General features: G+C 47.8%; 2 protein-coding genes across 5 annotated transcripts; one reads left to right on the top strand and one right to left on the bottom strand.

Moving 5' to 3' along the window:
• Positions 1-1,141: 1,141 nt before the first annotated feature.
• PTGES3L (prostaglandin E synthase 3 like) lies at positions 1,142-11,567 on the bottom strand. Of its 3 annotated transcripts, XM_014342023.5 has the most exons (8): positions 11,072-11,567; positions 10,752-10,981; positions 10,256-10,369; positions 10,083-10,149; positions 9,875-9,973; positions 4,027-4,116; positions 2,701-2,754; positions 1,142-1,604 (listed from the first exon to the last, which is right to left on the bottom strand). In XM_014342023.5, the coding sequence occupies exons 2-8, from the start codon at positions 10,886-10,888 to the stop codon at positions 1,566-1,568; spliced, it is 600 nt and encodes a 199-aa protein (XP_014197509.1). In that variant the 5' UTR covers positions 10,889-10,981; positions 11,072-11,567; the 3' UTR covers positions 1,142-1,565. The 3 variants fall into 3 exon arrangements, with proteins under 3 accessions (XP_014197509.1, XP_034797682.1, XP_063455094.1); XM_034941791.3 differs by lacking the exon at positions 9,875-9,973 and having other exon boundaries at positions 11,072-11,195; XM_063599024.1 differs by lacking the exons at positions 1,142-1,604; positions 2,701-2,754; positions 4,027-4,116 and having other exon boundaries at positions 9,213-9,973; positions 11,072-11,195.
• RUNDC1 (RUN domain containing 1) lies at positions 11,047-24,432 on the top strand. Of its 2 annotated transcripts, none has more exons than XM_003813922.7 (5): positions 11,047-11,781; positions 17,998-18,156; positions 20,075-20,273; positions 21,051-21,170; positions 21,589-24,432. In XM_003813922.7, the coding sequence occupies exons 1-5, from the start codon at positions 11,047-11,049 to the stop codon at positions 22,452-22,454; spliced, it is 2,079 nt and encodes a 692-aa protein (XP_003813970.5). In that variant the 3' UTR covers positions 22,455-24,432. The 2 variants fall into 2 exon arrangements, with proteins under 2 accessions (XP_003813970.5, XP_008964761.4); XM_008966513.6 differs by having other exon boundaries at positions 21,586-24,432.

The following is a 24,432-nucleotide window of genomic DNA, read 5'->3' as shown; positions in this document are numbered from 1 at the left end:
TTTTATAGAGCGAGACGGAGTTTCGCTCTTGTTGCCCTGGCTGGAGTGCAATGGCGTGATCTCGGCTCACAGCAACCTCCACCTCCCGGGTTCAAGCCATTCTCCTGCCTCAGCCTCTGGAGCAGCTGGGATTACAGGCATGAGCCACCACGCCTGACTAATTTTGTATTTTTAGTGGAGACAGGGTTTCTCCATGTTGGTCAGGCTGGTCTCGAACTCCTGACCTCAGGTGATCCACCCACCTCAGCCTCCCAAAGTGTTGGGATTACAAGCATAAGCCACCGCACCTAGCCTACAAAAATATTTTTTAACTTAGTCAGCTGTAGTGTAGTCCTAGCTACCCAGGAGGCTGAGGCAGGAGGATTACTTGAGCCCAGGAAGTCAGGGCTCCATGAATAATGAATGTACTACTGTATTCCAGCCTGGGCAACAAAGCAAGACTCTATCTCAAACATAAATAAATAAAGTTTACTTTTAAAGTAAATCCTAATAGTTTACCATGAGTTCAAGAGCAAAGTCTATAGGCAATGCATTTATTTTGTTTAAGTTACAGTCAACTGTACATATTAGGCACTCAAAAAAGTTTATGGACAAATAGAATAGCTGTTGGACAAATAAACATAGACATTAACTAGAGTAACAATCAGTTTTAAAAGTATAAAGAGGGCCGGGTGTGGTGGCTCACACATGTAATCCTAGCACTTTGGGAGGCTGAGGTGGGTGGATTACTTGAGGTCAGGAGTTCGAGACCAGCCTGGCCAACATGGTGAAACCCCATCTCTGCTAAAAATACAAAAATTAGCTGGGCCTGGTGGTGCACATCTGTAGTCCCAGCTACTTGGGAGGCTGAGGCAGGAGAATTGCTTGAACCCAGAAGGTGGAGGTTGCAGTGAACAGAGACTGCACCACTGCACTCCAGCCTGGGCAACAGAGCAAGACTCCATCTTGGGGAAAAAAAAAAAAAGTATAAAGAGATTTCTAGAGTGTGCAGGAAGCTGAAGTGGCTGGTTCTAGAGATGACAGAATTAGCTGTAAGAAATCAGAGCACAAATCTGGGCAAGAGGAAGCACCCCAGCTTGGTTACTAGAGGGAGAAGAGGCTTGCCACCAGGAGGAATAAGTACAAGAAGGAAACAGACAGAGAACAGTTCCTAGAGATTTATTATAATCTGTTTCTTCTTTGGCTTTTTGCTTTGCCCCATATGCACACATAGTAGAGATTTCTATAATCTGCATTCTTCTTTGGCTTTTGTTTTGCCACATACACACACATACTCAAATAATCAAGTGGCCTAAACACAGAGATTAGAAACCAATCAGTAAGAAATCAGAAGCCCTACCAGTCTACCCCTCCCCGACCCTGCATCTGATGTGGAGCCATAGTCAAGTGCCTAGGAGGAAGACAAGCTTGAAGGACGACCCTTAATAAAGAGCTTCTAGGAAAGTTCAGAGATCTCAGAAGAACTTGGTGCACAGCCAAAGCGCTGACAAAGGCCTAGGCGCTAGCTTTCTAGAACAACTGGAAAATAGCCACAGCTGCCTTCCCAGCTTTGCTGTCACAGAAAGTTAATTACTTGTTGCATCATCAGCACTGTCAGAATCATCCTGGGGGGGAAAAGAAAAGACAAAGCACCTGTAGACCCTGCAAAGCAGGAACATTTGTGTTAACAAATACTGCTTCCTCCCTCCTGTTCTCCAAGTTTCTTTTTGTGATTTCCTAAACCACCCAACTTAGGGGGCTAATATGAAAGGTTTTAACTTACTTTGGATATTAAGTAAACCAACGCTACTTTGTCATACATCATTAGTTTCAGGACTTTTTTTTTTTTTTTTTTTTTTGAGACAGGGTCTTGCTTCATCACCCAGCTGCAGTGCAGTGGCATGATCTCAGCTCAGTGCAACCTCTGCCTCACAGTCTCAAGCGATCCTCCCACCTCAGCCACTTGAGTAGCTGGGATTATAGGCTACCGTGCCTGGCTAATTTTTGTATTTTTGGTAGAGACAGGGTTTTGCCCTGTTGCCCAGGCTGGTCTCAAACTGCTGAACACAAGTGATCCACCTGCCTTGGCCTCTCAAAGTGCTGGGATTACAGGCGTGAGCCACCACACCCACCCTAGTTTCAGAATTTTAATTAATGCTATTGCTCCTTACAGCTGGGGTAGGTCTTCTCTAGGATGGAGAAACAGAGGGGTAGATGGAAAGCAGGAGGGTCTTGCTAGGGTTTTCTAAAGCCTGGAGAAGAATATTAGCCTTCTTGGGCCAGGCGTGGTGGCTCACGCCTGTAATCCCAATACTTTGGGAGGCTGAGGCGGGTGGATCACCTCAGGCCAGGAGTTCGAGACCAGCCTGGCCAACATGGCAAAACCCTGTCTCTACTAAAAATACAAAAATTAGCTGGGCGTGGTGGCAGGCACCTATATTCCCAGCTACTCAGGAGTCTGAGGCAGGAGAATCTCTTGAACCCAGGAGGCAGAGGTTGCAGTGAGCCAAGATCGGGCCACTGCACTCCAACCTGGGCGAAAGAGTGAAACTCCTCCCCCACCCCCCCAAAAAAGAATATTAGCCCTCTTGGGTCAAACTCAAATTTGGTTAACAGGCACTGAGAACTACTGTGTGCTAGGAACTGGGATAGGAGCTCTCTAGTGGGTTATTTTTAAGGGCTACAGAGAAACTGAAGGGTTGAAGGGAAGGCTTTACTTACATCCAAATCATCCATGGCAGGTGGAGGTCTCTTGGTGCTGACTTTCTTCAAAAGCTAGTGGGAGGAAAAAATAATCACAAGGGAGAAGGGAGTGAAGGAAGAACAATCTGCACATTGATGGTCCATAGAAGAATGGTCGCAGCCAGAACTGGTCAGGCAACTGCTCCCATCTTTAAAACATCACTGGAATTAATTTGAGAAAAGTAAATTGATCCCCTTCTTAAAAGAAAATTTAACACAAATCCAGATTGGAATCGGCTAGTGTTTTTATAACTGAAACCAAATAATATAACGACAGTGTGTGATTTATTGGGGGCCAATTATTTATGATGTGAGTTTTTATACTGCTAGTTTTAACATCCCATGAAGTTGTCTGGCTCAACACACACACACACACACACACACACAGAGAGAGAGAGAGAGAGAGAGAGAGAGGCCGGGTTTGGTGGCTCACATTTGTAATGTCAGCACTTTGGGAGGCTGAGACAGACAGATCACTTGAGGCCAGGAGTTCCAGACCAGCCTGGCCAACATGATGAAACCCCATCTCTACCAAAAATACAAAAAAAAATTAGCCAGGGGTGGTGGCGCATGCCTGTAATCCCAGCTACTCAGGTGGCTGAGGCACAAGAATCGCTTGAACCTGGGAAGTGGAGGTTGCAGGGAGCTACTGCACTCCAGCCTGGGAGACAGAGCAAGACTCTGTCTCAAAAAGAAAACCACACACACAGGCCAGGCATGGTGACTTACGCCTGTAATCCCACCACTTGGGAGGGTGAGGCAGGTGGATCACCTGAGGTCAGGAATTTGAGACCAGCCTGGCCAACATGGTGAAACTCCGTCTCTACTAAAAAAATACAAAAATTATCCAGACGTGGTGGTGGGCACCTGTAATCCCAGCTACTCAGGAGGATGAGACAAAATTGCTTGAACCCAGAGGCGGAGGTTGCAGTGAGCTGAGATCGCGCCATTGCACTCCAGCCTAGGTGACAGAAAACCACACACACACACACACACACACACACAGAAAACAGTAGAACAAGAATTACAGAAAAGTGGAAAAAGGTTTTGTCAAACTTCTTCAGAATACAGGCTCTACACTGAATAAGTGAATCAATGTATATAATTTCAATAATATTCTTTCCTCTCATCCCTATTAAATAAACATTGCACAAAATACGTAAAGAATATCAGCATCAATGAGTAACCTGCCTAGAGAGCTTGCATATCTCTGCTTGGCCCCAGTGACAATCCTCCAGAGACATGTGTGCAGAGAAACACAAAGAATGATCAAGTGGGCAGAACACAGTAGGTGTTGTCTCTCACCTCTGCATAATGTTCCACATGAGCCAGCTCCATCTCTTCATCCCCTTCCCAGTCTCTCCAGTTATCAAAGTCCACAGACAGCCACACTGGCTGCAAGAAGAGGCACCAAGAGTCACAGGCCAGGAGGGCAGGAGCAGGAGTGTGTGGGAGAGTGTGGGCATATGCATGGGAGCACGCTGGGGAAAAGAGGGTCAGTAGGTCCATAGTCCTCCCAACTGCACTCCTTTGACCAGGAACCTGCCAATCTACACACAAAGCTAGGCATGATAGAGTCTGAAAATCTCAGAAGCCCTACCCTCCGGCCAGGCGTGGTGGCTCACGCCTGTAATCTCAGCACTTTGGAAGGCCGAGGCAGGAGGATCACAAGGTCAGGAGTTCGAGACCAGCCTGGCCAATATGGTGAAACCTCGTCTCTAGTAAAAATACAAAAATTATCCGGGCATGGTGACGGGCACCTGTAGTCCCAGCTACTCGGGAGGCTGAGGCAGGAGAATCGCTTGAGCCTGGGAGGCGGAGGTCGCAGTGAGCCAAGATCGTGCCACTGCACCCCAGCCTGGGTGACAGAGCAAGACTGCATCTCAAAAAAAAAAAAAAAGAAGTCCCACCCTCCAGGAGCCGATTGACTGAGGAGACAACACATCTGGAAAGATAATTGTATCATAAAGCAACATAGGAGTCAACCAATAAGACAGACAAGCTGCAGCCGGGCGCAGTGGCTCACACAACCTGTAATCCCAGCACTCTGCGGGGCCAGGGTGGGTGGATCACCTGAGGTCAGGAGTTCGAGACCAGCCTCGCCAACATGGTAAAACCCCATCTCTACTAAAAATACAAAATTAGCTGGGCATGGTGGCACATGCCTCTAGTCCCAGCTACTTGGGAGGCTGAGGCAGGAAAATCGCTTGAACCTGGCAGGTGGAAGCTGCAGTAAGCTGAGATCGCGCCACTGCACCCCAGCCTGGGCAACAAGAGTGGAACTCTGTCTCGAAAAAAAAAAAAAAAAAAAAAAGACAAGCTGCATTCCATGGAGTCAGAGACAACCCTTCAAGGTCCATGTTCCAAAGTTTCCACATTTATACAGGGAAGAAGTTATTCACTCCTTCATTCAAAAGATATTTATTGGCCAGGTGCAGTGGCTAACATCTGTAATCCCAGCATTTTGGGAGGCTGAGGCAGGTGGATCACTTGATGTCAGGAGTTTGAGACCAGCCTGGCCAACATGGTGAAACCCCATCTCTACTAAAAATACAGAAATTAGCTGGGAATGCTGGTGGGCACTTGTAATCCCATCTACTCAGGAGACTAACGCAGGAGGATTACTGGAACCCGGAAGGTGGAGGTTGCAGTGAGTCGAGATCACGCCACTGTACTCCAACCTGGGCGATGGAGTGAGACTCTGTCTCAAAAAAAAAAAAAAAAATTTATTGAACACATACTATGGACAGACTCTCAGCTTGGCACTGGGTTTATAAAAATGTTCTGGCCGGGCGCAGTGGCTATCACTTATAATCACAGCACTTTGGGAGGCCAAGGCACATCAATTGCTTGAGCCCAGGGGTTCGAGACCAGCCTAGGGCAACATGGCAAAACCCCATCTCTACAAAAAATACAAAAATTAGCCAGGCATGGTGGCACACTTCTGTTGTTCCACCTACTCAAGAGGCTAAGGTGAGAGGATTGCTTGAGCCCAGAAGGGCAACGCTGCTGTGAACCTTGATTATGCCACTGTACTCCAGCCTGAGTAACAGTACGACATCCTGTCTCAAAAAAAAAAAAAAAAAGTCAACACACTGTCCCAGCCACTCGGAAGCAAGCTGGGGAGGGAGATATAAAAAAAGCACTATAATACAGTGTGAAAAGTGTGGTGGTGGAGTTATATAGGGGACATCATGGGAACCCCAAAAGGAGTCACAAGAACCCAGGTTCCTGGAGTGGCAGGGCTTTGAAGGATGCACAGGGATTGGGTGGGTGAAGGTAGTAATGATGGTAACTTTTCAGGAAGAAGGCATACCTTGAGCAAAGGTACAGAGGTGAGAAACAGCCTGGTTTTTGCAAAACAAACAAAACACAACAGTCTGCTGTGGCTAGAAGATAAAGCTTGGGGCAGAGAGTGTGGGATGTGCTAGTGTGTTATGTTACGGTGCCTGGATCTCAACCTAAAGGGCAGGAAATCAAACGCTCAAATACCCAAGAGAGTCAGGGAGGTAATGAAAAGGAGCAAGTGAGGTGAAGTACATGATCCACTGAAAACTTCAACTCTAGGCATCTGGGGATGTGTATCAGTGGGGCTAGATTCTCCCATTTTTCTTTTTCTTTTTCTTTTTTCTTTCTGAGACAGAGTCTCACTCTGTCATCCAGGCTGGAGTGCAGTGGGGTGATCTCGGCTGACTGCAACCTCTGCCTCCCGGGTTCAAGCAATTCTCCTGCCTCAGCCTCCGGAGCAGCTGGGATTACAGGCACGTGCTACCGCGCTCTGCTAACTTTTGTATTTTTAGTAGAGACGGGGTTTCACCACGTCGGCCAGGCTGGTCTCAAATTCCCCACCTTGTGATCTGCCTGCCTTGGCCTTCCAAAGTGCTGGGATTACAGTCACGAGCCACCGAACCTGGCTCCCCGTTTTATTTATTTATTTTTTTTGAAATGGAGTCTCACTCTATTGCCCAGGCTGGAGTGCAGTGGTGAGATCTTGGCTCACTGCAACCTCGGCCTCCCGGGTTCAAGCAATTCTCCCGCCTCAGCCTCCCGAGTAGCTGGCACTACAGGCTCGCACCACCACGCCCAGCTCATTTTTTGTATTTTTAGTAGAGATGGGGTTTTGCCATGTTGGCCAGGCTGGTCTTGAACTCCTGACCTAAATCAATCCATCCACCTCAGCCTCCCAAAGTGCTGGGATTGTGAGCCACCTCTCTCAGCCTCCCATTTTTCAACAGAAGCTTATAGTCTGGATTTTTAGAAGATGCACATTTTTAAATGTCAGCAACTAATAAAAAATTTTTAATGTCAGTAACAAGTCAAAATAATTTCTTTTTTTTTGAGACGTTGTCTCGCTCTGTCGCCCACGCTGGAATGCAGTGGCACGATCTCAGCTCACTGCAACCTCCACTTCCCAGGTTCAAGCGATTATTCTGCCTCAGCCTCCTGAATAGCTAGGACTACAGACATGCGCCACCACACCCAGCTAATTTTTTGTATTTTTAGTAGAGACAGCGTTTCACTATGTTGTCTGGGCTGGTCTCCAACTCCTGACCTCAAGCAATCTGCCTGCCTCGGCCTCCTAAAGTGCTGGGATTACAGGCGTGAGCCACCACACCCGGCCTTAAAATAATTTTTGACACTGTAAAGATTAAAACAAATCTGAGAGCCAGATCCAGCCATCAGGCAGTCAGTTTTCAACCTTTAAGGAGGAGACGACTTTGGAGGGCCTTAAGTGGGGGAGCATCAGGGTCAAATGTGTGTTTTAGACAGACCATGCTGAGGGCAATGCAGAGAATGGATTGAAAATGGAACTGAAAATATGCAACAAACTTCTCACTGTATGCTGGTGAGGCTTGAACTAGGAAGAAATTAAGTAGTGAATTCATTAATATTTAAGAGGTCAGTAGAGCCTGGTTGTAAGCCACTACTAGAAAGAATAAGATTCATCAGGGCTAGGTGTGGTGGCTCATGCCTGTAATTCCAGCACCCTGGGAGGCTGAGGCAGGCAGATCACCTGAGGTCTGAAGTTCGAGACCAGCCTAGTCAACATGGCAAAACCCCATCTCTACTAAAAATACAAAAAATTACCAGGTGCGGTGGCTTACACCTGTAATCCCAGCACTTTGGGAGGCTGAGGCGAGCGGATCACCTGAGGTCAGGAGTTCAAGAGCAGCCGGGCCAACATGGTGAAACCCTGTCTCTATTAAAAATACAAAAATTAGCTGGGCATGGTGGTGGGCACCTGTAATCCCAGCTACTCAGGAGGCTGAGGAAGGAGAATCACTTGAACCCAGGAGACAGAGGTTGCAGTGAGCTGAGATCACGCCACTGCACTCCAGCCTGGGTGACAGAGTGAGACTCTATCTCAAAAAAAAAAAAAAAAAAATACAAAAATACAAAAATTAGCCAGGCGTGGTGGCACACGCCTGTAATCCCAGCTACTCAGGAGGCTGATGAAGGAGAATCGCTTGAACCCAGGAGGCGGAGGTTGCAGTGAGCCGAGATGGCGCCACTGCACTCCAACCTGGGCAACAAGAGAGAAACTCCGTCTCAAAAAAAAAAAAAAAAAAGAAAAGAAGGAAAAGAAAGAAAGAGAGAGAGAGGGAGGGAGGGAGGGAGAGAGAGGGGGAGAGAGAGAGAGAGAGAGAGAAAGAAAGAAAGAAAGAAGAAAGAAAGAAAGAAAGAAAGAAAAGGAAGAATAAGACTCATCAATTAATTTCTACAGTGGAAACTACTTCTGGGACTGGAATATAGAAAACAAGAATTGGCAGAGGCCGGGTGCAGTGGCTCACAGCTGTAATCCCAGCACTTTAGGAGGCCGATGCAGGTGGATCACCTGTGGTCAGGAGTTTGAGACCAGCCTGGCCAACATGTTGAAACACTGTCTCTGCTAAAAATACAAAATTAGCCGGGTGTGGTGGCACATGCCTGTAATCACAGCTACTCGGGAGACTGAGGCAGGAGAATCACTTGAATCTGGGAGGCGGAGGTGTAGTGTGAGCTGCGATCATGCCATTGCACTCCAGCCTGGGCAACAAGAGCGAAACTCCGAATCAAAAAAAAAAAAAAAAAAAAACAGAAAGAAAGAAAAAAGAAAAAGAAATGGCTGGGCACATTGGCTCATGCCTGTAATCCTAGCAGTTTGGGAGGCTGAGGCGGGTAGACCACCTGAGGTCAGGAATTCAAGACCAGCCTGACCAATATGGTGAAACCCCGTCTCTACTAAAAATACAAAAATTAGCCAGGCGTGGTGGCACAAGCCAGTAATCCCAGCTACTCAGGAGGCTGAGGAAGGAGAATTGCTTGAACCCAGGAAGTGGAAGTTGCAGTGGGCCAAGATCGCGCCACTGCACTCCAGCCTGTGCTACAGGAGTGAGAATCCATCTCACACAAACACACACACAAAAAGAATCAAAGGTTTTGATTGTGAGTTGCAGTAAAGGGAAAGACCATGTTCACAGCAGTGCCAATATCTGAAGTGGAGTCTTACACATTTCATCACCTACAACGAAAGTAGTTAACTGGGAGAGATTACCAAGAGAGTAAAAAGAGACTCAGGACAAATAGCTAATGTATGCAGGACTTAAAATCTACATGACGGGTTGATAGATGCAGCAAACCACCATGGCACACGTATACCTATGTAACAAACCTGCATGTTCTGCACATGTATCCCAGAACTTTAAGTTAAAAAATAAGCCAGGCGCGGTGGCTCACGCCTGTAATCCCAGCACTTTGGGAGGCCGAGGCGGGCAGATCACCTGAAGTCGGGAGTTCGAGACCAGCCTGAGCAACAAGGAGAAACCCCATCTCTACTAAAAATACAAAATTAGCTGGGCGTGGTGGTGCATGCCTGTAATCCCAGCTACCCAGGAGGCTGAGGCAGGAGAATTGCTTGAACCCGGGAGGCGGAGGCCATGGTGAGCTGAGATCACGCCATTGCACTCCAGCCTGGGCAACAAGAGCGAAACTCCGTCTCAAAATAAATAAATAAATAAAAATAAAAAATAAGAGAGACTAATACAGTTGGAAAAAAAAAGATGAGGCAGGACTTGGTGAGTGATTGAATATTGGCTGGAAAGGAGGCAAGGACAATCCCAGCTGTAACCTGGGTACATGGAGAGAAGAAGCAGGCCACTTTCCACACACCCACCTTGATATCCTCCTTGGTAAGCCGCGGCCAGGCCACCTTTTCCTTCCATTTTCTCACAAAACAAGTAATAGAGCGGGAAGAGCGCTTATCCTGGGAGTCCTGCCAGATAGAGAGCCTCATTCTTAGGGTCTGGGGTTTAGAATTAATCTCCAGTTTCCCTGGGCAGCCCGGTTTCCATCCAAACCTTACTGTCCCATTTCACCCTTACCTTGGAGTTCACTTTGGCATAGAACTCAATCTCATTGTACAACTCCACTCCATCGGCATTCTTGCAGCTGAGGAGACAATGAAGCTGAGGAGATGCGGAATACTCCGTGTGGGGACATTAGGAGAAGGGGTAGATTCCTGGGAAGCCAGGCCCTCAGACGGCAGGGCCATTACCTGAACACAATGCGGTGATCCTCAATAAGCACGTGGACATCGGTGCTGTCCTCAACACAAAACTCCATGAACACATACCTGGGCCTGTCGTACCACAAGGTCCGGGCGTGCTGCCTGAAGAGAAGTTGAGGTGTGGCTTCATAGGGGTGGGAGAGGGAAGACTGAGGTCATTTGGGAAGGGACTACCCAGGGACCTTTGATGCCACAGTTTTTTCAAAGTGGAGCTAAATGAGACAGAAGGGGTGAAAGGGAAGGGAATGACAGGAGTGGGTGGATGTGGTGAGTGTGAACCTGGGAAGAATAGAACGTGCAAGACTAGGAAACTAGGAGGTCAGGGAGAACATTCAGGTCACACCTTCCCTCACCCCACAGTTACAGAGACCAGGGGTCCGGGGCTCCCGTGGGGCCTCACAGAACCTGGAGCGCCCAGAAGACTTGGAGCAGGGAATCTCCAGGGAAAAGGGCCAGGGGGAGCACCGGAGCCGGAAACACTCACCGTGCCATTGCGGCTCCCGCTCCAGGGTGGCATTTAGAGTTCCAGGCAGGGGCCGCTATCTTTAGATCCTGGGGACGCCCCCAGCAGCTGCCTCTCCTTATATGGTCGGGAGAACAGTTGAGAGGAAGAGAGAACATGACCTGGCAGCCAAGGGATCTGCACTCTGGAGATACTCTGGGACAGCTTCATCCTTGCAGCCCTTCACCGTGGGGTCTTCAGAAATGCATAGACTAGGAAGAGACAACCCCCATCTGTTGGAACCAGGGCAAAGGCTGCCCTAGACGCTACACAGGGAATGACTTTTCCCCGGTATCATTCACCTGTTTCTCCGACGCTTACTGCTCAGTGTCTGATTCACAATAGGCGCTCAATAAAACATTATTGTCCTGAATTAAATTCCCGGGGAAGGCGCGCCCTCGGGGACTTCGGTACTTCAGGCCCCGCCCACCACTCCCCTGGGGTTCCAGGCCACCGCGCCGTTGCCATGGCAGCAGGGGGAGCGCGGCTGACGTGCGGCGGTGTTTCCGGGAAGATGGCGGCTGTCGAAGCGGCTGCAGAGCCGGTAACGGTGGTGGCGGCTGTTGGGCCAAAGGCGAAAGACGAAGAGGAGGAGGAAGAGGAGCCGCTGCCCCCGTGCGAGGCGGTGCGCTGGGCCCCAGTGGGGGCGGTGGCGGAGGCCCGGCCTGGGGCAACCGCGTTTTTAGAAGAGGCGACGGCCGAGGAGCCTGGCGCGGCCCCGGGCTCCCCGCCGGATTCGCCGGGCCGGACGCTGCGGCGGCTGCGGGCAGAGCGGCGGCGGCTGGACTCGGCGCTGCTGGCGCTGTCCTCGCACTTCGCGCAGGTGCAGTTCCGCCTGCGCCAGGTGGTGCGCGGGGCGCCGGCGGAGCAGCAGCGCCTTCTGCGGGAGCTTGAAGACTTCGCCTTCCGCGGCTGCCCTCACGTCCTAGGTTACGAAGGGCCCGGCGACCCCGCCAGCGATGAGGGCGATGGGCTGCCCGGGGACCGGCCACGGTTGCGGGGCGAGGACCAGGTGAGTGGCTGGAGCCGGGCCGCGAGGAATATGGGAATAGTGGGGTCGTGTGGGTGGCGATCCAGACCCGGATGATGGTGCATGCGGGGAGAAGCCTCCCCGACTCGGTCGGTGAGTACGTGTGTCGGAGACCAGGGGACTGGAGTGCGGGGCCGGCTGAAGGGCAAGAGGACAGAGGCCTGGGAACCTGAGGGTGAGCGGTGTGCACGGAGGATGTGGAGAGATGTCGGTGCGTGATGACGTGAGTGGTAGAGGAGCGGTGAGCGAAGTGAGTCGTTGAGAGGGCAGCAGAGCAGCCAAGAGCAGTGCTGCGCCCACTCACCTTTCCCTCACGTATCTCAGTCTTGAACACTTTGGCTGTTAGAGGACCCCGACTCTGGGGATTGGGAAAATTGGCAAAGGAAAGGAAAGTGAGTTGGAATCCGTGGAAATTTAGGTTAACTCCCTGTCCCTGCTTTCCTGAAATCTAGGCAGTCTTTACACTTCTCTGGGTGGGAGTTTGGGTTAACAGCAGGGTCTCTTAGTAACTGAAATAAACACAACTCTTGATTATATAAATTTCCTAATGTTGGAATTTTTCCTTTTTAAGAGACGGGAGGGTCTTGGTATGTTGCCCAGGCTGGTCTCGAACTCCTGGTCTCAAGCCATCCTCCTGCCTCAGCCTCAGGACTACAGGCGTGTGCCACCGTGCAGGCTATAATGTTGAAATTTTTAAACTCTTCCTCCATCCTGCTTAATCATTAGGCATTCTGAATGAGGTCCTCTGGTAACTGACAAGATCGATTCAGTGTGCCTACCCCAGAAGTAGTGAAACTATGTATAAGACACCAGGTAAACGTTTCCTTACAAGCTTTGCATCTCTGGAAGTGCACAAAGTGCTGGCTTTATTAAAAGTGTTGAGGTACACTGCCTTTTCACTTTTTTTTTTTTTTTTTTGAGACAGAGTCTCACTCTGTCACCTAGGCTAGACTGCATTGGCGCAATTTCTGCTTACTGCAACCTCTGCCTCCTGGGCTCAAGCAATCCTCCTGCCTCAGCTTCCCCATTATCTGGGACTACAGGTGTGTGCCACCACACCCAGTTAATTTTGTTTATTTTTTGTTGAGACGGGGTTTCACCACATTGCCCAGGCTGGTCTCCAACACCTGAGCTCAAGCGATCTGCCCTCCTCAGCCTACCAACGTGCTGGGATTAGAGACGTGAGCCACCATGCCCCATCCCTTTTCACCATTTTATTCTTCAAACTACAGTCTACATGTGGCTTTCTTCCCACTTACATTGGTTTTAGCCAAGAAGATTTATCAAGCAGATAATGATTTGTTTATTTTAATCTGAACTGTTTCCAGTGCAATCCTGTGTTTACTGTTCCACCCTTCTCCACATACCTGCAACTCCTTACACAAGGAGCAGCCACCTCAAACTGCCAGATTTAAGGGCTAGAAAGGGGTGGACAGCACCAAAGGTTCTACGTGATAGGAAACTCTGTTGTTCATTTTCACCTTTAGAAACAGTAGGCCAACCCCATTTTCCATGATGTGATTATGACACATTGCATGCCTGTAGCAACATTTCATGTACCCCATAAATATATACACATACTATGTACCCATAAAAATTAAAAACTAGCCCAGCGCAGTGGCTCACGCCTGTAATCCTAGCACTTTGGGAGGCCAAGGCGGGCGGATCACCTGAGGTTGGGAGTTCGACACCAGCCTGACCAACATGATGAAACCCCGTCTCTACTAAAAATACAAAAAAAAAAAAAAAAAATTAGCCAGACATGGTGGCACATTCCTGTAATCCCAGCTACTCGGGAGGCTGAAGCAGGAGAATCGCTTGAACCTGGGAGGCAGAGGTTGCGGTGAGCCAAGATCGTGCCATTGCACCCCAGCCTGGGGCAACAAGAGTGAAACTCTGTCTCAAAAAAAAACACAAAAAAAATTAAAAACTAAAAAAAAAAAAAAAAAAGACTGTGTGCAGTGGCTCATGACTGTAATCCCAACACTTGGGGAGGCGAAGGCTGGAGGAGGATCACTTGAGCCCAGGAGTTGGAGGCTGCAGAGAGCTATGATCATACCGCTGCACTCCAGCCTGAGTAACAGAGCAAGACCCTGTCTCAAAAAAAAAAGGAAAAAGAAACATTGTACCACCTTAAAAAAAAAAAAAAAAGTAGTGCTCAATCCACCTACAAGTTGTAATCTTGTATTTATACATTGAATACATTGACAGGTGAACAGGTAGGACCAGAGTAGGGAATATCATTGAACTGAATGATTTACTTCTTACCACTTACCTTTTTTTTTCTTTTTCCTTTTTTTTTTTTTTTTTTTTGAGACAGGGTCTCACTCTGTTGCCAGGCTAGAGTGCACTGGCATGATCAGGACTCACTGCAGCCTTGACTCCCAGGCTCAGTAGATCCTCCTACCTCAGCCTCTCGAGTAACTGGGACCACAGGCGAGCACCACCACGCTCAGCCAGTTTTTATATTTGTAGAGATGAGGTTTCACCATATTGCCCAGGCTGGTCTTGAACTCCTGGGCTCAAGCAAGCCACCCACCTTGGCCACCCAAAGTGCTGGATTACAGGCATGAACCACTGTACCCTGCCAATTTTTTTTTTTTTCTTGAGACAGAGTCTCACTCTGTCGCCCAGGCTGGAATGCAGTGGCACCATCTTGGCTCACGGCAACCTCCGCCTCCTGGGTTCAAGCGATTCTCCTGCCTCAGCTTCCCAGGTAGCTGGGACTACAGGTGCCTGTCACCACGCCTGGCTAATTTTTGTATTTTTAGTAGAGTTGGGGTTTTGCCATGTTGGCCAGGCTGGTCTCGAACTCCTGGTCTCGAACTCCTGGCCTCGAACGCCTGACCTCATAATCTGTCCGACTCGGCCTCCCAAAGTGCTGGGATTATAGGTGTGAGCCACCGCGCCCGGCCCTAAATTTTTATTTTCCACTCTGTTGCCCAGGCTGGTGTGCAGCAGCATGATCACAACTCACTGCATCCTCAACCTCCTGGGCTCAATCCATCCTCCCAGCTCAGCCTCCCAAGTAGCTGGGACCACAGGCGCACACTACCATGACTAGCTAATTAAAAAATATATTTTTTCTGTAGAGGTGGGGGTCTCCCTATGTTGCTCAGCTGGTCTCTGACTCCTGGGCTCAAGCCACCCTCCCACCTTAGCCTCCCTAAGTGCTGGGATTACAGGCATGAGCCACTGCACCTGGCCCCCAGTTTTGTTTTGTTTTGTTTTGTTTTTTGAGACAGAGTCTGGCCCTGTCACCCAGGCTGGAGTGCAGTAGCATGATCTCAGCTCACTGCAACCTCCACCTCCTAGGTTCAAGCTGTTCTGCTGCCTCAGCCTCCCTAGTAGCTGGGACTGCAGGCATGTGCCACTATCCCCGGCTAAATTTTGTATTTTGAGTAGAGACAGGGTTTTGCCATGTTGGCCAGGCTGGTCTCGAACTCCTGACCTCAAGTGATCCACCCACCTCGACCCCAAATATTTTAAACCAATATTTTCTCTTATCTTACTTCATACTGGAAATGATTTATGTTATTTCTTGCTTTGCACCAGAGCTCATTGTTCTCTCTTGTTTGCCCACACTCCAGCAAATAGCACATCGTAGCTACCATGGCAAGTGACAGAGTTCAACAGACTTGGTCATGAAAATGGAATCAAAATTTATGGCTGATTTCTTTCTTCCCTGACATAAAGTTGGGTAACAGTGAGAACAAAAACAAAGACTTTTCCACAGTTCTTTCTCCTTAGGCTGGTTAGACAACTTTCTCCACTCAGAGTTCATTATTTGGAATTTGTCATTCTTTTCTTTTTCTTTTTTTTTCTTTCTTTCTTTCTTTCTTTTTTTTTTTTTGGACACAGAGTCTTGCTGTGACACCCAGGCTGGAGTTCAATGCTGCGGTCTTGGCTCACTCCAACCTCTGCCTCCTGGGTTCAAGCCATTCTCCTGCCTCAGCCTCCCAAGTAGCTAGGATTACAGGCACGTGCCACCACACTGGGCTAGTTTTTGTAGAGACGGGGTTCCACCATGTTGGCCAGGCTGGTCTCGAACTCCTGACCTCAGGTGATCTGCCTGCTTTGGCCTCCCAAAGTGCTGGGATTACAGGCATGAGCCACTGCGTTCGGCCATACTTTCCTTAATTCAGTTCGGTAACATACAACAAATGCATGTTGAGAACTTACCTTGTGCCAGACACTGTGCCTGGCATTTGTGGTTCAAAGTCAAAACCTTTGTCCTTAAGGAGTTCATAGACTAGAAGAGACAGAATCCTAAACAAATAATGTGATATGAGCTAGACTAGAAGTGTGAACAACCTCTAGAGGAAATGTTTAGTTATGCCTGGGGAAATCAGGAAGCCTCTTAAAGGAGAACTAGGCCTTCACCAAATGGGGAAGCGGGATAGGGTTCTAACAGTATGCAACTGCGCTCTGAAAGGATTACAGAGGGACTGCCCTGAGAAAAGGCTTGCTTTCATGTTGAGCAAAGTTAAAGCAAGAGGATTGCATTTTAAATACTTAAACAAAAAGTTAATTTGTTGTTTTCTTTTTTTTTTTTTTTTTTCATTTCTTCTCTCTCATTACTTACTTCTTCAGGGCTTGGTAAGTACCGTTTTAAGGTTAAATGTAATACGCTGTAGACTTCTAGTTTAAGACGCAGCCTTGCCCCTACAAATGATTTGCTGGTTTTGCTTTTTGTTTTTGAGACTCAAGAAAGACAAGGAAGAACCAGTGTTTGACAATACGTTGACAAGACTTTACCACCCTGAAGCATTTTTATTAGTTGAAATGCAGAAACTACTGGTGGCCAACAGTTGAAAAAGGAGTCACTAGTCAGCAAAACTTACAGATACTTTTTTTTAAAAACATTGTTACCTTCCCATCCCCATTATGTGGCTTTTGGTTTTTTTTCACTGGCCTAGGCACTTGCCTTTTACTCTTTTGTTTTTGGTTTTGGTTTTTTGAGACAGAGTCTTGCCCTATTGCCCAGGCTGGAGTGCAGTGGTGAAAACAAAGCTCAATGCAGCCTCAACCTCCTAGACTCAAGCCATCATCTTGTCCCAGCCTCTTGTGTGACTGGGACCACCATGCCACCACGCCTGGCTAATTTTTTTTTTCTTTGAGACAGGGTCTTGTGAAGCCTTGACCTCTTGTGCTTAAGCAATCCTCCCGCCTCGGCCACTCAAGTAGCTGGGACTACAGGCATGCACCACCATGCCCAGCTAATTTTTAAAAATTTTTTTGTGGAGATGAAGTCTCACTGTGTTGCCCAGGGTGGTCTCGAACTCCTGGGCTCAAGTGATTCTTTTGCCTTGGCCTCCCAGAGTGCTGCAGTTACAGTCGTGAGACACCACTCCTGGTGCGTTTGATTCTTTTGATTTTTCAGAAGTGGTCTATCGTACATCAAAGGGACTTTGGTGAACCTTAGGAAAGCTGGTTATGAGTTTTTTTCTTTTTTTTTGAGACGGAGTCTCGCTCTGTCACCAAGGCTGGAGTGCAGTGGCGCGACCTCTGCTCACTGCAAGCTCTGCCTCCCGGGTTCACGCCATCCTCCTGCCTCAGCCTCCCAAGTAGCTGGGACTACAGGCGCCCGCCACCACACACGGCTAATTTTTTTTTTGTATTTTTAGTAGAGATGGGGTTTTACTGTGTTAGCCAGGATGGTCAATCTCCTGACCTCGTGATCCACCCGCCTCGGCCTCCCAAAGTGCTGGGATTACAGGTGTGAGCTACCGGGCCCGGCCAGCTGGTTATGAGTTTTAAAGCCTCTCTCCACACCCTTACCCCAGATTCTTTTGCAAAATTTGGCTGCACAGAGTAATCAGGAGTTGTGTTATGGTAACTGGCTGTGGAGAATGGCATGTCTTAATTCCTGGGAGGCTATCTTGGCTGAGATAGATTGTCTCTACCCTAACTAGACCTTTGGGGGAAAAAAGGCAGTCTTAACAAAAAGCCTCATTGTATTAATATCCTATTTCCAATGAGGGACAGATAGTTTCTTAAAGAAAACACCCATTTAACAAATTGCCTAGGATGAAATAATTATTCTTACTTTTGAATCTGTCGTATGAATTGTGTATTTCATTTGGATTATTGGAAACATCTTATATTTTATTGGTCATTACTGGCTCGAGCAGATTCTTAATGTGCCCTGAGTTTCCCTTTTCCTGCATAATAGACCCAATTATTTTCTTGCCTTAGAGTGAGCAGGAAAAGCAAGAGCGTCTGGAAACCCAAAGGGAGAAGCAGAAAGAACTGATACTGCAGCTCAAGACCCAGCTAGATGACCTGGAAACGTTTGCCTATCAAGAGGGCAGTTATGACTCGCTGCCACAGTCCGTGGTGTTGGAAAGACAGCGGGTGAGCAGACCCCAGAGGAACCTCCACCACTGCCCGAGGTTAACTTGTCCCTTCCAGCATTCACAGGGCATCCTCTCTCAGCTCAGTTCTCCTTTGGCCTTACTGAGAATCCCTCTGCTGGCCCAAATCAAAGGGAAATTTTACTGCTATGAGGAACCTTTCTTTGCTCATACATGGAAAACACAGATTCCAAAGTTTTGTAATATGATAATTGAGCTATTTCTTTTTGGTGATTGTAATTAATAATAGAAATAAGAATATAACAATAATTTCTTCATTTGATCACTTAAAAAATTCTACTTGGGCCCATCATACAATGTAATCTAGCTTTTTTGTTTTGTTTTATTTTGTTTTTGAGGTGGAGTTTTGCTCTTGTTGCCCAGGCTGGAGTGCAATGGCACGATCTCAGCTCAACACAACCTCCGCCTCCTGGGTTCAAGCAATTCTCCTGCCTCAGCCTCCCAAGTAACTGGGATTATAGGCAGGCGCCACCATGCTGGGCTAATTTTGTATTTTCAGTAGAGATGGGGTTTCTCCATGTTGGTCAGGCTGGTCTCGAACTCCCAACCTCAGGTGATCTGCCCACCTTGGCCTCCCAAAGTGCTGGGATTACAGGCGTGAGCCACCGCACCTGGCCGTAATCTAGCTTTTTCCTACTACTCACTACCTTTTGATAAACATGCCAGGAATCCAGACTGACTTTAATACTGTATTTATTTAGGTAAGACCTGGGTAGACAGGTAAATCTCTTGGTAGAGATACAGTTACAACCTCCCCTGCATGTTTCTCTACCCCTGTGCTGTGGCTGTTTTTCTGGCTGGGCTGGAGTTTACGATATCAGATTTTTTTTTTTTTTTTGAGACAAAGTCTCAGTTTGTCACCCAGGCTGGAGTGCAGTGGCATGATCTTGGCTCACTGCAACCTCCGCCTCCAGGGTTCAAGCGATTCTCCTGCCTCAGCCTCCCGAGTAGTTGAGATTACAGGCATCCACCACCATGGCCAGCTAATTTTTGTATTTTTAGTACAGATGGGATTTCACCATGTTGGCCAGGCTGGTCTTGAGCTCCTGACCTCAAATGATCCACCCGCCTTGGCCTCCCGAAGTGCTGGAGTTACAGATGTGAGCCACCGCACCCAGCCTATTATCAGAATTTTAAATTGTTCCTAATAATGTCACTAGGATATTTTGGCTATAATGCACCTTGATATTTTATAGAGATTTTTCTTTAGTTGCCTACAGTAGGGCAAGAAGGATTAGAAATTAAGAAAAATCAGGCCAGTTGCAGTGGCTCATGCCTGTAATCCCAATTCTTTGGGAGGCTGAGGTGGGAGGATCTCTTGAGGCCAGAAGTTTGAGGCCAGCCTGGGCAACATAACGAGACCCTGTCTCTACAAAAAATTTAAAAATTAACCAGGTGGTAGCGTGTGTCTATAGTCCCAGCTATGGGGGAGACCGAGGCAGGAGGATTGCTTGAGCACAGGAGTTTGAGGTTACAGTGAGCAACGCTCACATTACTGGACCCTAGCCTGGGTGACTGAGCAAGACCCTGTCTCTTAAAAATCAGTATATATTCTCCTTGAAGCCTTTAGAGCAACTAAATATAAGGCTTGTTGGATCATCAGCCACTTTGGATTTTTCATACTGTTGTTCTCCTGAGTGAAATCTGACTAGCCTGGTAGAAATTTACTGTGAGTGGGAGGATCCATTTTTATCAGAGAACTGAGGGTTCTTTTTACTTTAAAAGTAGAGAGTCTATGTCCTCACCTTGATCAATCAGCAGTTAAGTCATTTACTTTCACAAATTTAGAGGTCTGTTTTTTATTTCCATTTAAGGACAGAAGACATTTTTAGATTCTCCTCCCTAACCCTCTCCCTAAAAATTCCAAAGGGTGTGCTCATTGCTTGTGATCTTGGTAGGTGATCATAGATGAGTTAATAAAGAAACTGGACATGAATCTGAATGAGGACATCAGTTCCCTGTCCACTGAAGAGCTTCGTCAGCGTGTAGATGCAGCAGTGGCTCAGATCGTCAACCCAGCCCGAGTCAAAGAACAGTTGGTTGAGCAACTGAAAACTCAGATCCGAGACCTTGAGATGTTTATCAGCTTCATCCAAGGTTAGAGGAGGGGATGGGATGAGAAGGGTGGACAGGTGTCATAATAATTATACTTATTCTAAGTACTAGTAAAAAGGTTCTAATTCTGGTTTTTTGTTCTTTTTTGGGCGGTGGGGAGACAGTGTCTCTCTCTGTTCCCCTGGCTGGAGTGCAGTGGCACAATCTTGGCTTACTGCAACCTCCGCCTCCCAGATGGAAGCGATTCTTCCGCCTCAGCCTCCTGAGTAGCTCGGATTACAGGCTCCCACCACCCCACCCAGCTAATTTTTGTATTTTTAGTAGAGATGGTGTTTCAGCATGTTGGCCAGGCTGGTCTCGTACTCCTGACCTCAAGTGATCCGCCCGCCTCAGCCTCCCAAAGTACCAGGACTACAGGCATGAGCCACCATGCCCAGCCAAAAGGTGCCAATTCTTGATGTACTATTTAAGAGGCTTGATGGCTTAGTAGGGGAGGCAGCATTGGCAGAGTAGAAAGTGCATGGGTTTCAAAATCAGATAGTTAAAATCTCCACTCTCATACTCATTGGTTTTATGTCCTTGAGCATGTTACTAACTCTTTAGTCTCTCGTCATCCATAAAATGATGATTCATGGTTCATTCACTTAGCAAATATTTATTGAGCCAACTACTGTATGCCAGTCCTCATTTTACACAATTAAATAGGACAAGAGTTTGTGAAATTCTTGTTTCTAATAGGCACCATTAAGTATTATTTTTCCTTTAAAGATCTGCCATAAAGGGCTAAATAAGTTTCTCTTCTATAATTTCTGATTCCAGATGAAGTGGGAAGCCCCTTGCAGACAGGTGGTGGACACTGTGAGTGCAAGGCCGGTGGGAAGACAGGAAATGGCTGCAGCAGAACAGGCAGCAGCAGAACGCCTCCAGGAAACAGCAAAAGTAAGTGCAGTTTCCAGAACAGGCAAATCTCTAGAGACAGAAAGTAGATGAGTGGTTGGTTGCCTAGGGCTTGGGTTTGTTGAGGAGAAGAGGGGAATGAGAAATGCTGATGGTATGGATTTGCTTTTGGGAAGGATGAAATATTCTAAAATTGATTGCAGTGACAGTTATACAATTTTGAATATACTAAAAACCACTGAATTAAACACCTTAAATGGGTGAATCATATGGTATGTGAATTATATCTCAATACAGCTATTATTAACCAGAAAAAGGAAGTCCAGCTACATCCTGGGTGGCTCTTGCCTTCATGTGAGACCCAGCATGTGGCTCAGACTGATCTCAGCCTGTGATTTGTTGAGTGTAGCTCTGTGCCATCATGGCCTCTCACTGATGAGCCACTGTCTTTTCTAAGCAGCAAAGGCAGAGGATGTGAAGAAAGTCCGGGAGACGGGGCTGCACCTGATGCGGCGAGCGCTGGCCGTGCTCCAGATCTTTGCTGTTAGCCAGTTTGGTTGTGCCACAGGTCAGATCCCTCCAACCCTGTGGCAGAGGGGCCAGGCTGACAGAGACTACTCTCCCTTGCTGAAGAGGCTGGAGGTGTCAGTGGACAGAGTGAAGCAGCTAGCCTTGAGGCAGCAGCCACATGACCATGTCATCACCTCTGCCAACCTCCAGGACCTCTCTCTGGGAGGCAAGGATGAGCTGACTATGGCTGTGCGGAAGGAGCTAACGGTGGCTGTGAGGGACCTGCTGGCCCATGGACTGTATGCCTCCTCCCCAGGGATGAGCCTTGTTATGGCTCCTATTGCTTGTTTGCTGCCAGCCTTCTCCTCGGCCCCAGAGGCCATGCACCCGTGGGAGCTCTTTGTAAAGTACTACCATGCTAAGAACGGCCGTGCTTATGTGGAATCCCCAGCCCGGAAGCTCTCCCAGTCCTTCGCCCTTCCTGTTACGGGAGGCACTGTTGTCACCCCCAAACAGAGCCTACTGACAGCCATCCACATGGTGCTGACAGAGCATGACCCTTTTAAGCGCAGTGCAGACTCAGAATTGAAGGCCTTGGTGTGCATGGCACTGAATGAGCAGCGTCTGGTGTCCTGGGTGAACCTCATCTGCAAGTCCGGGTCACTCATCGAGCCTCACTACCAGCCCTGGAGCTACATGGCACACACAGGCTTTGAGAGTGCCCTCAACCTGCTCAGTCGCCTCAGCAGCCTCAAGTTTAGCCTCCCTGTAGATCTGGCTGTGCGCCAGCTCAAAAACATCAAAGATGCCTTTTGATGAGAGTGCCCTAACCCCAGACAAGCTCCTTGTTCAGTAGGGATAGATGTGCTAGTCTTCTAGCATAGGAGCAAGGAATCAGAGGTGGGGTTAAAGGCATTTTTCCCAGACCCTGCTCAGGCAGTCGGCCAAATGAGTGCAAAGTCTGTTTTCCCCACCAACTTAGCTCTCGGAAAGATGTGCTGGAGGGACCCTCTTGTTAAGAAGGTTCTGCCAGGCCGGGCGTGGTGGCTCACACCTGTAATCCCAGCACTTTGGGAGGCCGAGGCGGGCGGATCACAAGGTCAGGAGTTCGAGACCATCCTGTCTAACACGGTGAAACCCCATCTCTACTAAAAATACAAAAAAATTAGCCGGACATGGTGGCAGGCGCCTGTAGTCCCAGCTACTCGGGAGGCTGAGGCAGGAGAATGACGTGAAGCCAGGAGGCGGAGCTTGCAGTGAGCTGAGATCGCGCCACTGCACTCCAGCCTGGGCGACAAGAGTGAGACTCTGTCTCAAAAAAAAAAAAGAAGGTTGTACCCACAGTATACGTGTGGGCACTTGTGCTTGAGCCTGTATTAAAGGAATCAGGCCAGGCACAGTGGCTTCACGCCTGTAATCTCAGCACATTGGGAGGCTGAGGTGGGCGGATCACCTGAGGTCAGGAGTTCAAGACCAGCCTGGCCAACATGGTGAAACCCCATCTCTACTAAAAATAACAAAAATTAGCTAGGCGGGGTAGTGCACGCCTGTAATCCCAGCTACTCAGGAGGCTGAGGCCGGAGAATCGCTTGAGCCCGAGAGGTGGAGATTGCAGTAAGCCAAGATCATGCCACTGCACTCCAGCCTGGGCAACACAGGAAGACTCCATCTCAAAAAAAAAAAAAAAAAAAAGAAGACATTCAACTTGAGGCTCCTGTTAGTTAAGCTATCTTCTTTCACTTGAAGCAGGTTTGAGAGGCCTAGGCCAGAATTTAAATTCCTTTTATGAATAGATTTCCCTTTCTTCCTGACCCCAAGGTCAGAGGAGACTATATATTCCATGGCTGCCTCTAAGACTAGCAATAGGAATATCTGAAAACAGCATTTCTAAGGGTGGTAACCACAGGTCGATTTTAATACGAGTCCTTTTTCTTGTAGAGGTAAGTAAAATCTTCCTGACAAGGTAGTCCTCTTTTCACGGCACAGACAATGGGCTTTCTGTTTATGAGGGGTGAGAAGCGATGTTTGTTATTATGTTCTCCAGCAAGTAAACATTCCTCTGCTCACCTCCAAACAAGACTAACAGTCTTTTTAGAAGTAAATATATTCAAGACAAACGAGAAAATCCTGGCTACCCAAGTCGAGTATATACAGGAATACAAATCGGCAACCAGCAGCTGTTCCTCAGATTGTGACTCACTGAGCACCACTTGTCCTGGAGGCTGGATGATGGAGGACATCTGGTTATAGGTACTGTAGCAGGGATAGGTGCCACAGGAGGATAGGAACTACAGCAGATCGCTGTTTCCAGAACGGGGAGGAGTATCTCATTGTGAAACAGACTCTAGAGTGGTTCCATTTGGTCTTCAGTGTTTTAGCCTCATTAGTTCATATTTGGCATGCAGCTTGTGGTGAGTACTGTTCTAGGACTGGCCAAAAATGGGCAAAATGTATCACTCCAAACACTACTGATTCAGCATTGTTTTCATGTCTTAAAATTGCCACCTGCACTTTGTTTCTGCACTATTATGTAGTGCGTTTTAACTTAAATTTTTTCCAGCAACATGTTACTTATTTAAGATACATTACTGATATTTCATTATAATTAGTTCACCTTCCCTGTGAAACAAGAGAATTGTAAAATGTTGTGGAAAATGATACATATGTGGATGCTATTGAAATCATAGTATTTTGTGTAGCTTCTCTGAAGACCTTAGAGACCTGCAGCTTTGGTTTATAAGTGTTTGGGCCTTATCAGCCCATCTGATCCAGATCAATATTTTTTTGAAAACTG

Source organism: Pan paniscus, chromosome 19 (assembly GCF_029289425.2).
Source record: "Pan paniscus chromosome 19, NHGRI_mPanPan1-v2.0_pri, whole genome shotgun sequence".
NCBI classification, from domain to species: Eukaryota; Metazoa; Chordata; class Mammalia; order Primates; family Hominidae; genus Pan; species Pan paniscus.
The sequence above is the reverse complement of the archived record's forward strand: the minus strand, read 5'-3'. Positions and strand labels throughout refer to the sequence as shown.

Excerpts from the sequence above, each read along its gene's own strand:
- PTGES3L (XM_063599024.1), bottom strand. The coding sequence starts at position 10,888 with ATGTTCTCTCTTCCTCTCAACTGTTCTCCCGACCATATAAGGAGAGGC. Across the intron at positions 10,370-10,751 it reads GCGGGAGCCGCAATGGCACG|GCAGCACGCCCGGACCTTGT; the intron begins GTGAGTGTTTCC and ends ACTTCTCTTCAG. Across the intron at positions 10,150-10,255 it reads GATCACCGCATTGTGTTCAG|CTGCAAGAATGCCGATGGAG; the intron begins GTAATGGCCCTG and ends TTGTCTCCTCAG.
- RUNDC1 (XM_008966513.6), top strand. The coding sequence starts at position 11,047 with ATGACTTTTCCCCGGTATCATTCACCTGTTTCTCCGACGCTTACTGCT. Across the intron at positions 11,782-17,997 it reads GGTTGCGGGGCGAGGACCAG|AGTGAGCAGGAAAAGCAAGA; the intron begins GTGAGTGGCTGG and ends TTCTTGCCTTAG. Across the intron at positions 20,274-21,050 it reads GTTTATCAGCTTCATCCAAG|ATGAAGTGGGAAGCCCCTTG; the intron begins GTTAGAGGAGGG and ends TTCTGATTCCAG.